Source organism: Thalassophryne amazonica, chromosome 8, assembly GCF_902500255.1.
Source record: "Thalassophryne amazonica chromosome 8, fThaAma1.1, whole genome shotgun sequence".
Classification (NCBI taxonomy): Eukaryota; Metazoa; Chordata; class Actinopteri; order Batrachoidiformes; family Batrachoididae; genus Thalassophryne; species Thalassophryne amazonica.
The window spans coordinates 3015275-3030661 of record NC_047110.1 but is presented as its reverse complement, the minus strand read 5'-3'; the positions used below and the strand labels follow the sequence as shown (position 1 = coordinate 3030661).

General features: G+C 40.3%; 1 protein-coding gene across 3 annotated transcripts in view; it reads right to left on the bottom strand.

Annotated features, from left to right (window-relative positions):
• Nucleotides 1-15387, bottom strand: part of znf609a (zinc finger protein 609a) — a 68491-nt gene that overhangs the window by 33932 nt on the left and 19172 nt on the right. For all 3 annotated transcript variants that reach the window (XM_034175682.1, XM_034175681.1, XM_034175683.1), the window contains exon 3: nucleotides 1177-1402. In XM_034175682.1, coding sequence (XP_034031573.1) covers nucleotides 1177-1402 — 226 coding nt within the window. The remainder of the gene's footprint in view (nucleotides 1-1176; nucleotides 1403-15387) is intronic.

Sequence of the window (15387 nt, the reverse complement as noted above, 5' to 3'; positions counted from 1 at the left end):
AATGGAAATAAGTGTTTTCACTTTCTTGTGTCCTGCCTGTATTTTTAACATATTTAAAATTATGCACTTACAATTAACTTACTAAATAAACTCACACACACACACACACACACACATTTTTAATATATAGATATTCTGCATGTGAATGAGGTTCGTTCAAATATTTTCAAACTGTGTAACAATTGATTTAATTTTGCTGAGTTTCGTCATCATAAAGTTATTGTCACGATTTCACGTCTTAATGCAGTTCAGCTTATATGATTTTTCTGTCCATTCATGACAAGGAAGTTAGAGCACGTTTGTTTTTTACATTTCTCCACCCCCCATTCCGTGACAACCAATCACAGCTGTTAGATGACTGCATCATAACTAGAAACAGGGTCAACCCCGCCTCCTCACAGAGACAGGAGTTTCTGTCCCCTCCTTGCTCAGACTTGCTCTCAGACACCTGCTGGATCACTGTCAGGCTAAGATTCCTTGCCAGGTAATTTTAGGCTAAGTCAGGAGCTTGCATTGCTTCGCGGATGTGGACCCTGAGGTCCATCAGCCTGGAGAAAAGACATGCTGACTGTAGGCAGGGTGTTCATGTGCTTTAATCAGTGAACACATGAATGAAAAAGTCTTCACCTCTCCAGAAAGTCTGCAGATAAGAAAACAATCCCATCTAAACACCCTGTCCATCCAACACACGTGTCCCCTGCAATGAGGACGACACGCCACCTGATCAGAGCCAAGTCCCAGCATGTGTCACACATCACGAGAAAGAAAGAAAATGAAAGGGAAAGAAAAAGAAAAAAGATAAAAGAAAGAAGAAATCGAAACAAAAAAAGAAAGTAAGAAAAGGAAAGCTTGCAAAGAAACAGAAAGAAAGAAATGGACCTGTAATGGAGTTATTCCACAGAGTGCTCGTATTTATGCCACTCTTTAATTTCCATTAATTAATCTCCATGTATGATGCACGTGCACGCTGACATCCTTGAGATGTCTGTAAATCACTCCACAGGTGTTATCAGGTTACAAAAACAGCGTTTTCAGTTTTACAAGTCTTTATTTCTCAGAAGTATTCTCAGTAGCCTGAGAAGTATTCTTCACCGTTACCGAGGCCCAGCCCATATTTTGCCGTCTGTATTTATAATTAGTCATGGAAATGGTACAAACTGGAATCCTTGACCTCACCATCTTCTGTCTCCTGCCACACGATGCCCTCCAGATTGACGCTGGTCCCCGGCTCACACGGTCCCAAGCACTCCGGCTCGGTCGCCAGTGCGGCGTCTGCAGTGTTGACCGCCACTGAGCGCGTGCGAACCATAATCTGCTCACAGGGAGAAGAGATGTCACTGCTGGTGATGGGAGCGAGGAGGTGCAGAGGAGGAGGTGCAGGAGTGGAGACGGGAGACTCCATCTAGAGGAGGAAGACAGCGAACTTGAGAACTGTATATGCAGCAGAAAACACTGTAGCAGAGACAAAGAGTGCACAAAGTCAGCAAACAGAGATCACAGAGCCTCCGCATGCTGCCCGGCCCCTCCACAGACTGCCAGGAAACAACGCTTAATAATAATAATAATAATAATAATGTTAATTTGTTTAAAACAGATAACAAAAAACTATTCTGCTAACAACCCAATCTGCTGCCACCTGGAAGAAAAACACAAGGTTTCTTCAAAAACTTTGAGCAGAGCAGATCAAACACAGATCTTCAACAGCACAAAATAACAAGTAATACTGATCTCATAATGCTGCATTCACATGCCGACTGCAGAAAAACTGTCACACCAGTCCTCATAGAAGAATGATAGCAGGCAGGAGATGATGATCATGAGTCATAGTCAATTTGCTGTTAAAAAGATGGGCAGTAATTTGCTTGTTTTAGTAGTTTGTATAACTTAATTTTAAAACAGGAAGTTCTGACTGATGGCAGCTTAAAGACTTTTTTTTTTTTTTTACACTACAGCTTAGTGTCTTTCTGTAATATAACACTAATTGTTCCTGTTTTCCTGACAAAGAACTGGATGTCTCTTGGGGACGGACAAGACTCACATTTATTTTTATGATATGAAATAGATGTAAAAAGCTGAAAACAGGATAATAAATTGTTGACTGAAACATGCTTAGCCTGTAGTAGCACTTCTATACTGCAGAGGGCACAGTCAGTTTCAAACACAGCAAAGAAAACTTGACGGTGGATTCCAATAAGATTTCTCCAAACATCAAATTCAACACAGATGATTATTTACTTAAAGAAGTGCAACCCAGGGAGTACAGAAACTAACCCTCTGGAGTCCAGGATTATAACTGGCCATTTTGAATACTTTTGGTTTTACCTTCATAATTTGCCTTTAAAAAAAAAACTTTCTACTTTGCCTTGTTTTGTGTCATTTTTTTCAGCACAACCTCACCTGTGTGAGTTTACAGTTTTTCTTTCATTCTGATATACTGTATTGACAAAATTAGCCTAACTTCAGCAAAAACAAGAAAATTTGAATAGAAATTCTTTTGTGTTTTTTTTTTACTGTCAAAACAACAAATGTGTAACAAGCCATTTTTCTAACCTACGTAGAATGCAAATATAAATTGTAATTAAAAAAAACAAACATGTATAAATGTAGCAAACAACAAAGTTGTTATATAATATAATATACAACTATTTACAGAAATGCTTCAGGTGTTTTTTTTTGTACAACTATTTACAAAACAATAAAATGTGGTAAATGCCACACAAATTATTTGCACCACTCAGAAAAAACAATTCCTGTCTAACACAAGACAGAGGTCTTGTGTTAGACATTCACAGGCCTGACTTTATCAATCTTCCTGTTGTCCACCTGGAGACAGTGGTGGCACTTCAGTTTGTCTTTGCTGCGTTTTGGTTTTCCTCAGCGACAACCCCACGTGGGGTTGGTGATTTGGATTGGTTTACATCATGCACTTTTCCACCAATGACAAAGCGGAGTTACCCCCTGGGTCAGAGAGGAAGGCGATTGCACGTGTGCTGAACGCAGGACCTCCACAACTGGGTTGATGATCAATTTTGATTGGTTTAGGTTGTGCATTTTCCACCAAATTATAAAATGAAAGTCATGTTTTTCCCCTTGTAATTGCTCTGGCCAGAGGAGAAAAGAGGGAGAGAACTCCCATTCGCACGCATTCTGGATGAAGTGCAGCATGACGCGCCACTCCACACATTACCATAATATTCAGGAAAAACCCTGGCGAAAATTATTATTCATTATTATTAATCATTATTCACATTTTACTGAGCCTAGCAACAAAATTTTAAAACTGGTATATAGTCTGAAGTCTGCACTTTCAACACACATTCAAACGGAAACTCAGAGTGTGGAGGATTTGATGGGAGGACTGCTTAATTTGGTCATGTGGCTTTGACGTGTCTCGGTGTCGAAAGACTAAGAATGGGACGGAGTCTTGACTGGAGTCTTAAATCATCTGGATGTCAAGCACTGGAGGTGGAGTGACGCTGTGTCTTTGGGCCTCACAAAACCTCTGCTTTGTGAAAGGAGGCACAAACATTACGTACACTGTTGATTTACACTTTGAGCAGGAAATATATTCATCCAAGACATGGTGGTGTGGCACACATCATGATGCACCAATTAATCAGAGTCTGTCCAGCCCTAACAAACCATTTCTAAACTGATTTTCATGCAGCCAGATCTGTTGGTAAAGATACACCAGCTGTAGTGCTGCACGATATATCGCCTGAGCATCACCATGGTGATATGCACGTGTGCAGTAATCACACTGCTGCAGGACTCACATTGTGGTAAAATTAAATTAAGCGTGCATGTTTACATAGACAAGTGATGAGAGTAAAAATCTGCTTCAGTTTTTGTCATGATTAACCAGCAAAAGATGTTGAAGAGGCTGAATTTACTTGAATAAAGGCTCCTGGTATTGTGAGTGTGTGACGTGCACCTTCTCCCTCACTGCGCTACATAAATCACGTTCGCAGCTGAAAAAACAAAACAAAACAAAACAAGACAAAACAAAAAAAAACAAACAACAGAGGCCTCCCTCACAAGCACCAAATGACTTATGATTTGGCGCTTGTGAGGGAGGCCTTATATAAATGAAAATAAATTGAACTGAACTTGTCTGATTTGGGATGACTGAAAAAGTTAGCTACTTTTTGAAAACAGGTCCCAGAGTGGATAAATCTGAAAATGCTGAATTTGCATCTAACAGCTCCGCTTCTGTAACCTCAGCAGCTCATAATTAATATGTTGTTATTAATGGTGCAATTTAACTTTTTTTTTTTTTGCCTTTGTGAATCATGAATGGGATTTATTTTTGTCACGAGCAGAAAGCTGAAGAGACAACAGATAGCTGTGGCAAATGCTGATCGTGAATAAATGGAGCGCTGCGAAGCTACTAATATAATTTCAGAAAGGACTTTCAGCTTTTAAAATACATTCTTTTTCCTTCTTGCTGGTGGCTTCCTTCAGCTCCAGTTGAGAAACACACCCGGAGCACTGTATTATAACACGGAGGGACGTCTTCAAAAATGCTGCTTATTTCACAAGCAGTTTCCACAACAGGAATAATTTCCAAATGTGGCCTTCTGTTGATAACAGTTCTGATGAATTCAGCTGTGATGATGAATTCTGCTGAAAGGATGAAACTCATCAGATTAAAAGACTTTATTTACTTTGCCACTTTGAAACATTCTAGCCTTCTGCTCCTACACTGATTAGGTCCTTACATGCTCCAGTCTGAATCTTCTCTGTTTTTTGTGGAAGCGTTGCAGCACCACATACAGGTCTGGCATATGTACTACAGCATTTTCAGGTGTTTTCAGTGGATTTGTGTGGATGGAGGCATTTCTGAAAACAAACAAAGCAAAAAAACTGCCATGTCAATTTTTTTCCAATATCATGCAGTCCTAACTGGCAGGCGGTTTATTTAAAAATATTTTTTATGATATACAGAATTCAGACGTATATTATTTAAAGATATAAGATGTTATTGATCAATAAAATTTGATCAAAAACAAACAAAAAATGTTAAAGCAGCATGGTTAAAAAAAGGAAACAAGCAAAAATCAAATATAAATAGACAGCATGTGCAAAAGCAACACACACACACACACACACACACACACACACACACACACACACTATGGCAAAAAGAAAACCGCGCTCAGGTGTACCAAAATGAAGACATGAACAGCAGCACCTGCTGGATGGCTCATGAATACACATTCATATAAAATAACAAATTTCATCTTTACAGCCTACAGTCAACCTCAAGTCTGGATGTGGTCAGATGTGACCTATGTGCAAATGTCTGTAAACACTTTTTGCATTAATACAGATCCTGACCTGGCCTCAGGCAGCACGATATAATCAGCAGGAGACTTCTGATCAGGATCCATGAAGTCCGTGTGACACTATTTCATACACTACGTTTACCAGACACAGCCACAACTGGAAGGGAGGACACTGCTCCCAGCAGGGTACATGTTAATGATGTCACTGTGTGCACAAGGTTGGACACTGACACACGGTCTGTGTCAAGATATCGCAACAACACACACATCCAGACAATCACTGAACACAAACACAGTACAGCAGTGATGGGTGGGGGGGGTGGAGTTACTGGTGTCGTGCACACAGACGGCACAGTGCATGAAGACCCTTTATGACACATAAATCACAGGGTTTGTCATTCCAGTGGAATTAACTATGCAGCCCAAAGCGGGACAGGGCCCCCACGCTTTCTAAGATTTAGGGAATTTAGGGCATCTTTTGCACTACCAACACTGTTTACACTGCTTACTTCTTTGCACAACCTATACTGTTCACATTGTGTACTGTTTACATCTGTGCTACCTCCTCACTACTGTACTACTACATCTACTCCTCCGTCATATTCTCTGAGACTGGATGCTGTACTTGCACACAAATTTTATTTTTATTTTTAGTTAGTAGCTTTTATTGATTAGTCTATTTTTTCTTTTATTTACTTAACCCTATTTTGTGTGTCTGGTGTAATGTGTGTGTCTTGTCTAATGTGTAAGCTGCTGGATGCCTTGAATTTCCCTCTGGGATCAATAAAGTATCTATCTATTTATCATAAAAAGAATTTTCTTTATTTATTTATTTCTTTACTTTATTTATTAGGTTTTAAATAGGGGATTCAGAAGATGGCATCACCAATATCATCTAAATTCACACTGTCTAGAAAAAAAAAATGATAAAAAGTTCACCTGAAGGGCAAACTTTCAAAAGAACAGACGGCTGGCAGCGGCAGTAGAAAGCCGTACAGTCAATGACAGTGATGTCATAGATCAGCTTGTGAAGGACACAGTCACAGCCAATCAGAGCAGAGAGGCACCATGACATCACTGACTGGTCTCTCTCTGGCTGCTATTCCAACATGGCAGAAAATGCTCTCAAACGGCTGCATTTCTGTGTAATGTGTTTCTCATACATTATGTAAAAGTTAGCGACAAATGAGCTAAACTAAAACACTAAACTAAACTAATAAACTAAAACAAAACGTTGTTTTTGGAACCTGATAAAGGTCATTCTGTCAATTCAACAGAGAATCTGCTGACACGACTTGGATTTTCATGAAACTTGGTGGAGTGATTGGGACATATGCAAATCAGCCAGAACTTGAATATTTTTGCTAACGGACTCCCAATAGGTGAGATAGGCGCTAACAAACTTTTGACTAATTAGCGTGTAGTCGTGAATTCAAATAGCTATAATCCAGAAACTGTAGCACCTACAGAGTTGGCTCTGGTGTCATTTTAAAGGTCTCGTCTAGCCCTACAAGTCTGTGTTGAAAAAATTCTACTGAAATCCATCACAAAAATGTTGTAACCAATTATAAACTTCAAATGCAAATTAAAAAAAATAATAAAATAAAATAAAATAAATCTCCCCTTCAATTTTTTTCAAATTTTCTACTAGAGGTACCTTAGGAGGATATATTTATACCATGGTCAGTGAGAATTCCATGTCTAACTGGCGTGCATTATTTTCATGTATACGCACACGCAGTTCGGCGAGTTAAGTCACTGTAATATCACTCCGCTCTGGTCGTCACCGTAGCAACGCACAAATCAGTTGGCGCAGATCAGCTGTGTTTTGACAGGTGAATGACAGAAACATGATAAAACATGGATTTCCAAGTGAATTTTAATATTTTTGGCCAAAATAAAATGTTTGAGGAAGGGGAAGAGGAGGAGAGCAAACAAGAAGAACAGCAAAAGCAACGGCATAAAGATTTAACATCGGATGAACTGGACAAGACTGAAGACGGGAAAGAAGAAGAGAACACAGAAAAAATTAACAAATAAATATTTGTGTGTTCGCTCACTGTGTGGGACCATGGTGTAAGCAGATTAAACAACTCAAAGCCGTGCATTATACAGTTTGAATGCACAACACGGAGTCTAAAACACCACGACGCGAAGTGCATTCAAACCGTATAATGCACGGCTTTGAGTTGTTTAATTCTTACTTAATTCACCCCTGAAAGTTTTGTTACAGGCACTCACACAGTTTGAGAACAGTGAGTAATAATATGTTGCATATCTACTCGAAAATTAGGCCACAGGAGCGGCTGTGGAGATCTCTGGTTCTGGACATCATGACTGGGGAACACGTACCGTGTTTGGACGGACATTATCTAACAACTGTCCACTGTGATGAGTGTGTGTCTGCTTGCTGTTCTCACTTGGACATACATAAAAATATATATCGTTATTGCAATGGGCTGCAAAGAGCGTGTGCACGCCACGCACACTGACAGGTTGCCCCCAGCTGAAACGGACCATCAGATCACGACACGCAGTGGGCGATCTGAATGTCACATCACCCACATGAGCTCTGTTCCACATGACACGGTGTCTGTCCTGCAGCATGCTGTCCACAAGACACGCGTGTTGGGCAGAACACGCACGTGGGGCTAGCTGGATACGCCGCCAGCAGATGTGGACATACAAGCGAACTGCTTGTCATTCATGTCATTTAATGACTGTACATCTGTGACCATGGGTCATCTACAGAGGAACACATGGATCATATTTGTGTTGCCTGCTTGAAAAGAGGGATTCAATAAAATGTGGTATTTTTATATGGTGTCTGTTTTTTTTTTTTGTTTTTTTTCCCCCAAATACATCCATGTCCTTCTTGATTTCAGGCATTTTCCTGCACCTTTTACAGGACAGCGATGGTAGCTCAGTGGTACAGTTTCTGGCTGGCAATCAGAACTTTTCAAAAGTGCAGGTTCGAATCCCGTGGGTGGCATGTATTTTTTTTTTTTTTCCACAGCAGAGCGTGATGTGTCACCACACCACGCAGCTGCTCACACTGTGTTCCCGCGTACACAAACCATCGCAGCGGCATCATGCACGCCTGCCCGTCAGCTCAATGTTTTCGTGGTTCGCTCACACGAGCTGTTCCGCTGTGAGTCGCCCCGAGTTGTACTTATTCGTACTATGTGTAAAGGGGACCTAAAGAATACTGTACTGCTAAACCATATGGCCGCTGTTGCTCCACTCGGATTCCTCAGATTGTAAACCTGCAGCAAAACTCTGGTGAGGAAAGGATCTCAAATTACTTTTGGCCAGGTGGTAGTCTGTCAGTGAGTCACTTACATTAATCACTCATTGAGAGTGATGTTGTCTTACTGTTTGTTCTGACTTTGTGATGATGCAGGTTCCACATATGAGGGAACTGATTCCTGTTCCTTCACGCTAAATCTGGTAAATTTGCTGCTTATACGGAGTAAAACAAATCCACAATATCATACTGAAGTGCAGCTTCTTATTTTCTATTTAAATTTTTGGTATAATTTCTTTGCATCATGTTGAATTGCACTGTATCGCATTGTGAGGAATTGAATTGCTATCAAATCGCATGGGAATGGGGTGAATCGCATCGTCTCGTCAGTATCGTCATGTATCGCATCGCTGGTAGTGTATTGAGGTGCGTATTGAATCGTTGTCAGTGATGAGATTCACATCCCTAGGTTCATTTGGAAGCTGGTACTTCCACGATTGAAGGAAATCTGCAGGGATGGACCATATCATATCACCACTCTTACACCAGTGGAAATTCTCCTCACTGTAGGAGGACAACCTCCTAAGGATACAAACACCACAGTATGTGTATAGAGGCTTTACAGACACGTGACCGGGCCACTGCTGGTCATGCGCAGGGCTTTCAGGATTATTTACACGAGAAACTCCTTACATACTGTTGTTGTTGTTCATTCGGCTGCTCTCAGTTCTGTTCGGGGTCGCCACAGCAGATACAGCCAGATCCGCATCGGTAACTGGCACAAGTTTTATGCCAGATGCCCTTCCTGACGCAACTCCAGTTTTACATGGAGAAACACACACAGCCACTGGTGGTCCAAAGAGGTCTCCCATCCAAGTACTAACCAGATCCTGCTCTGCTCAGCTTCTGAGGTTTGACGGGATCAGACCGACACAGAGCAGGTCGGCTGCAAACTCCTTACATACCGTGAAGTGGTGAAAATGATACTGGCTGTCATAGCACTGCCACACAACCAGGGGGCAGTCTTTACTGCTTTAAAAATACTGCAAAGTAATCACGTTTACATAATGTCATATTCACTTTGGATAAATAACTAACATAGGTGATGAAGTGAAGTTTTGCAACAGAAAACACCATCAGAAGTGGATGTTTTTTGGACAAGGGTCTTCCTTGTGACGGTGACTCTATATTTTCATTAAACACCTGTAGTGATATCAATGCGTGGATATGCCCCGCCCTCCCAGACACCAAAATGGAGACGAGGGAGGGACCCAGTTAGCTTGCGTCAACAATAGCTTGAAAACACTAAATGTATGAGAACAAACTCCACTGCATCAGGTGAACTTTGATGGACAAGATCAATCAAAAGACCAGCTTTGTTTGGCTATATAATATCCTGTAAACATGCTGCCACCTGCTTTTTTTCAGAAATTTTACTCATTTCCCCACATTAATATTACATATAATACACACTTATGAAAGCTCACAACACAATTTATTATTTTTTATTTATTTAACAGCTGACAATTCTTTTTCAGTTTGTCGCAGCATCTGGATGCTGCACAAAACAGCATCTTCAGATCACTTTAACCCAAATTTAAGTCAGTGCATCATAGATTTCTATTTGATCTAAAGCCTGGTGATGCAGAATAACGCAAAACAAGATGGTGGCTGTTGGCAACAGCTCACAGGCTGCATCCAGAGGATTAAACAGAAATCAATGGTAGAAGTCCAGCAGCCGTTCAGTTCAACGGAACTGCCTGAAACAGTTTTTTCATTGCCTCGAAACTCGGCAGTCAATTTTGTCCCGCCCCTGGACACTCAGCATCTCTAGGGGTGAATGGAGCTGTGGGCGGACCTGGATGCTGGACTTCCACATAATGACTGGATGATCAGTCGAAAGGCTGAATCCTGTTTTGATTGACAGCAATTTTGAGATATAGGAATGTAAGAATTAATTTGCACATTTTTGCGTATTTATGCATTTTTAAATTTATGCTAAAATGTTTTGTGTGCACTATACATGAGTCTGTTTTAAAGGCGCACGTTATACATCATATGTTTATACAGTGCTACCAAACTAAAAAAAAAAGAAAAAAGAAAAAAAGCTTTGTACCACAGCAAACAAAAATGAGTCAAAATCTGCAGACAGACAATAAGAAACAGAGAAAAATGGTGATTTTGATGCCAGAAACAGTCACAGAGAAGCAGGCATCAGATACCGGATTAGACATTGTGCGAGATCCAAGTGAGTGAATCTCTACTTCGTTCTTCAGTATGTTAAGGTCATCACACGTTTGTTAATGTCCTGGTTCACAACACAACATCAAAGTATTTATGATTGTAAGTCTATCTGGGCACATGTGGTAATAATTAGTGGTTACTGATGCATTTTATTGATAAAAATTAGTGAAGGAGAAACTGAAGCATTTTGAACCACTGGTTCAGTGTTTTGAAGCTTTTGATACAAGTAGATATGGCGACACCTGCTGGTCAACCTTTAACATAACATTTGCCTGGAACAACAAAGGGCAAGATGTAATGAAACAGTCAGGCTCTGTAATGTATCTTTAATAATAAAGGTTCTATGTGCATCTTGAAATTTTTGACAATATGTTCATTTAAAAACATTAATAATATACTTGTGTTATAATGTGATTATTAGGTCACGGCGGTAACAGCTCTAGCAGGGGACCCCAGACTTTCCTTTCCCATGCCACATTGACCACCTCTGACTGGGGGATCCCGAGACGTTGGCCCTAAGCACCCTGCAGGAGGACTGTTGTCACACACACACACACACACCAACTTAAAAATGGTTAAAAAAAAACTAAATAGAAAGCCACATCCCATCACCATTTCAGCAAAATGTCAAGACTTTGGCGTAGCGACATTGTGCCATTGCTTAGTAGGGACAGCCCTGAACTATTGATAATGTTTAAAAACACAAAAGTACTTTTTAATCTGATTATTCAATTAATCGCCAGAATAATCAATAGAATTAATAGCTGCACCCCTACATGGCATCATTTTGGGTCCAATTGCGATGAACTACTGAATGAACTTTAATGTTTTCAAGATTTTTTTTAAATCATTTAACCACATACAGCAACTCATCCAGGTAAAGGTACTCTCAAAATAAATATAAAAATAGTTAAGCTATCAAATTTACAATTTATGATGATTTATTTAATTAATTTAAAGCCTGATTTATGCAGCTGCAGCTCTGTAACCCCATGTCATGACAACGACGTGTGTGACAGTTTTAAAGTTCTCCATCTCTGGATTTTGATTTATTCTGGATTAATTTGACCCTCAACAAGCTTTTCTTTCTACAATCATCACCTCCAAATCAAAGGGAAGCTGAACATTTCCTCTTTTACTGACTTCATGTTGTAAAGTTGCAGACTTTTCTGATCTGTTTGTAATCAGCGTAAGAAAGCAGCAAAGTATCAACTCATTTGATCTGACACTTTGCTGCTTTCACTGCGCAGCCTGTGAATATCTGGTTTATACAATGACGGTTTAGGTGAGTTTTTACCTCCGCCAAGGAGGTTATGTTTTCGGTCGCGTTTGTTTGTCTGTCTGTCAGCAGGATAATTCGAAAGTTTTTGAACGGATTTTGATGAAATTTTGTGGAGTTGTTGGAAATGACAAGAGGAACAAGTGATTAAATTTTAGTGGTGATCCGGATCACAATGCTAACGCGTTAGCATGTCTATGGCATTTTCAATGTTAAAAGTTAGCATTAAGCAGTTGCAGCTGTCATCACATTCGGGTGCATTTCTTTTCAAATTGTAATATTTCTTAAATTTATTTTTGTTTATATATTAATAATCTAATGATTATTATATACAATTTTAGAGAAAGAGACAAAAAGAAATAGATCACTGTGCCAAGGAGGGAATCTCTTTAGGGTCAGTGACCCTATGGCCTTGTTTAGAGAAGTGTTTCATAAATGTTAAAAAAATTCATATATTTACAGTTTAGTTGAATAATAAATTGAATTTTGTCTCTTATTTGTTTTTGTGTATAAGCACATGCAATATCAATATCAGTGCTCAGATGACAGTAGCTTCTGGGAAAGGTGCAAGTTGCAATAAACCGTGATGCCAAGCGCTAAGGATACATGCTATCCAGTCACAGCAGATGAAACTTTTTTTTACTACTGAGCAAACATCATTGTTAGACTTTTTTAGGTTCAGTGATTCCACGGTGTGTAGATGTTATGGCGTCAGTGACCCCACGGCCTTGGCGGAGGTTCCCTTACCAAAAAGTAGTACATGCAAGTATGTTTCAAGTACAAGGTCTGTTAGAAAAGTATCCGACCTTTTTATTTTTTTTCAAAAACCTGATGGATTTGAATCACGTGTGCTTGCATGAGCAAACCTTGAACCTTCGTGGGCATGTGTGATTTTTTCACGCCTGTCGGTTGCATCATTTGCTTGTAAGCAGCCTTTATGTGAGGATGGGTGGAGTCTCTCGTCGTTTTTTCTTTGCAAGGAAATGGCGGAATGACTGGAGCAGCGCCGCATCAAATTTTGCTAGAAACTGGGCGACAGCCAGGTGGAAACCATTCGGATTATTCAGACGGCTTTTGGTGACGACCCTCTGGGCATCACACAGATTAAGGAGCGGTACAACCGGTTTAAAGACGTCCGCACAACGGTGGAGAGCGAGCCACGCTCCGATTGGCATCAACACGCTGAAACGACCGGATCATTTCCAAAGTGAATGCTGTGGTGATGTGGGACCGTCATGTGATTATCCGAGAAATTGTGGAAGAGGTGGACATCAGCACTTTTTCAGCACATTCCACTGTGACAGAAGATTTGGCCATGAGAAGCTTCATCACGGTGGCGCTGTTGCTGCACCATCAGCTTTGTGCTGATGAATTTCGCCGCCGCTCCTTTTCATGGCCAAATCTTCTGTCACAGTGGAATGTGCCGAAAAAGTGCTGATGTCCACCTCTTCCACAATTTCTCGGATAATCACACGACGGTCCCACATCACCACAGCGTTCACTTTGGAAATGATCTTGTCATTTCAGCATGTTGATGGCCGACTGGAGCGTGGCTCGCTCTCCACCGTTGTGCGGCCGTCTTTAAACCGGTTGTACCGCTCCTTAATCTGTGTGATGCCCAGAGGATCGTCACCAAAAGCCGTCTGAATAATCCGAATGGTTTCCACCTGGCTGTCGCCCAGTTTCTAGCAAAATTTGATGCGGCGCTGCTCCAGTCGTTCCGCCATTTACTTGCAAAGAAAAAACGACTAGAGACTCCACCCATCCTCACATAAAGGCTGCTTACAAGCAAATGACGCAACCGACAGGCGTGAAAAAAATCACACATGCCCACGAAGGTTCAAGGTTGGCTCGTGCAAGCACACGTGATTTAAATCCATCAGGTTTTTGAAAAATAAAAAGGTCGGATACTTTTCTAACAGACCTCATATACTTCCAGTTTACTTTTTATATACTTATGAGTACTATTTTTTGGTAAGGGTTAGCACTCTGAGTGCTTCTAGTACTGTACATGGGACTGAACAATAAATTTACCTCTCAAAGCTTTGATGATGAAGTCGCTTCCATCCAACACGCTGACTTTATTTTCCCAAATGTTTCTTCTGTTTGGATCTGAAGGGAATCTGTACATCTTGAAGCCCTTGTTGTGTCTATTTGGGCCTCCAAATGCACAACAACCCGTCATTTTCAGCCAGTGATGCTGGTAACGCGTTACTCTAATCTAACCACTTTTTTTAGTAACGAGTAATCTAACGCGTTAATCTTTCCAAATCAGTAATCAGATTAAAGTTACTTCTCCAAGTCACTGTGTGTTACTATTATTTTTGCATTGTGGGTCGATAGCAGCATTAAACTTGGTCTGTGGGCAGGAGGTCGGGGTTCGACTGAACTGCCCACTTTAAGCGAGCTGTGAGCTTTTCATCCATGGTTTTCTGCAGCTGCTCGACTCGTCCTCACCTCTTAAAGCACAGTGACAACAGCACACCTGCACTGAGCTTTACAAAGACATTTTTATGCTTTTTTCTCTCCTTTATTTAGAATTCTGAGCTGAGCTGCTCCGTATCTGCTCACTAAAAACAGCTGATCCTCCGCAACGCGTCAACAACTAACACTATTTTCCACTCAAATGCACCTAAACTCTCTTTCTGAGGACCACATGATGTGAAAATGCAATAAAACTTTCTTACCTGTAAATCTGGTCATGTTTTCTGCATAAATAAATGTTATCCATTCTTTGTGCTCAAACGCCAAAGCAGGGGCGAATCCAGATGGAATGGGGGCGTGGGGCAAGGATGTGCCCCCCCCCCCCCCCAACACCCCTAGATTAAAGGTCCAGTTTTGAATCCTTTTTTTTTTACTACAACTACTAATACTACTTATAATAATAATAATGTCGACAAGTAAAATGTTTAGAGAGAATTTAAATGTTAGAAAGGATTTAACAGTCACATTTATAAACAATGTAGGTTAGAAATGGCAAGTTTTACTGTTACAGTGCTGTCAACAGTTAAATATGAGGTCAAGAAAGAGGTCTTTATTTTACTTTTTATAAAACAAGTATTTATTTTCATTGAAGCCAAGAAACGGTGACTATAAAGTGAGTTTTGGCAAAACAGGTATCATTGTCATGTTGAGGTGGCAGAGGGTTGTTGTCAGCAGCTGGGGAAAGTAACTAAAAAAGTAACTAGTAATCTAACTTAGTTAGTTTTACAATTGAGTAATCAGTAAAGTAACTAAGTTACTTTTTCAAGGAGTAATCAGTAATTGGATTACTTTTTCAAAGTAACTGTGGCAACACTGTTTTCAGCCAATAAATAAATAAAATAGCT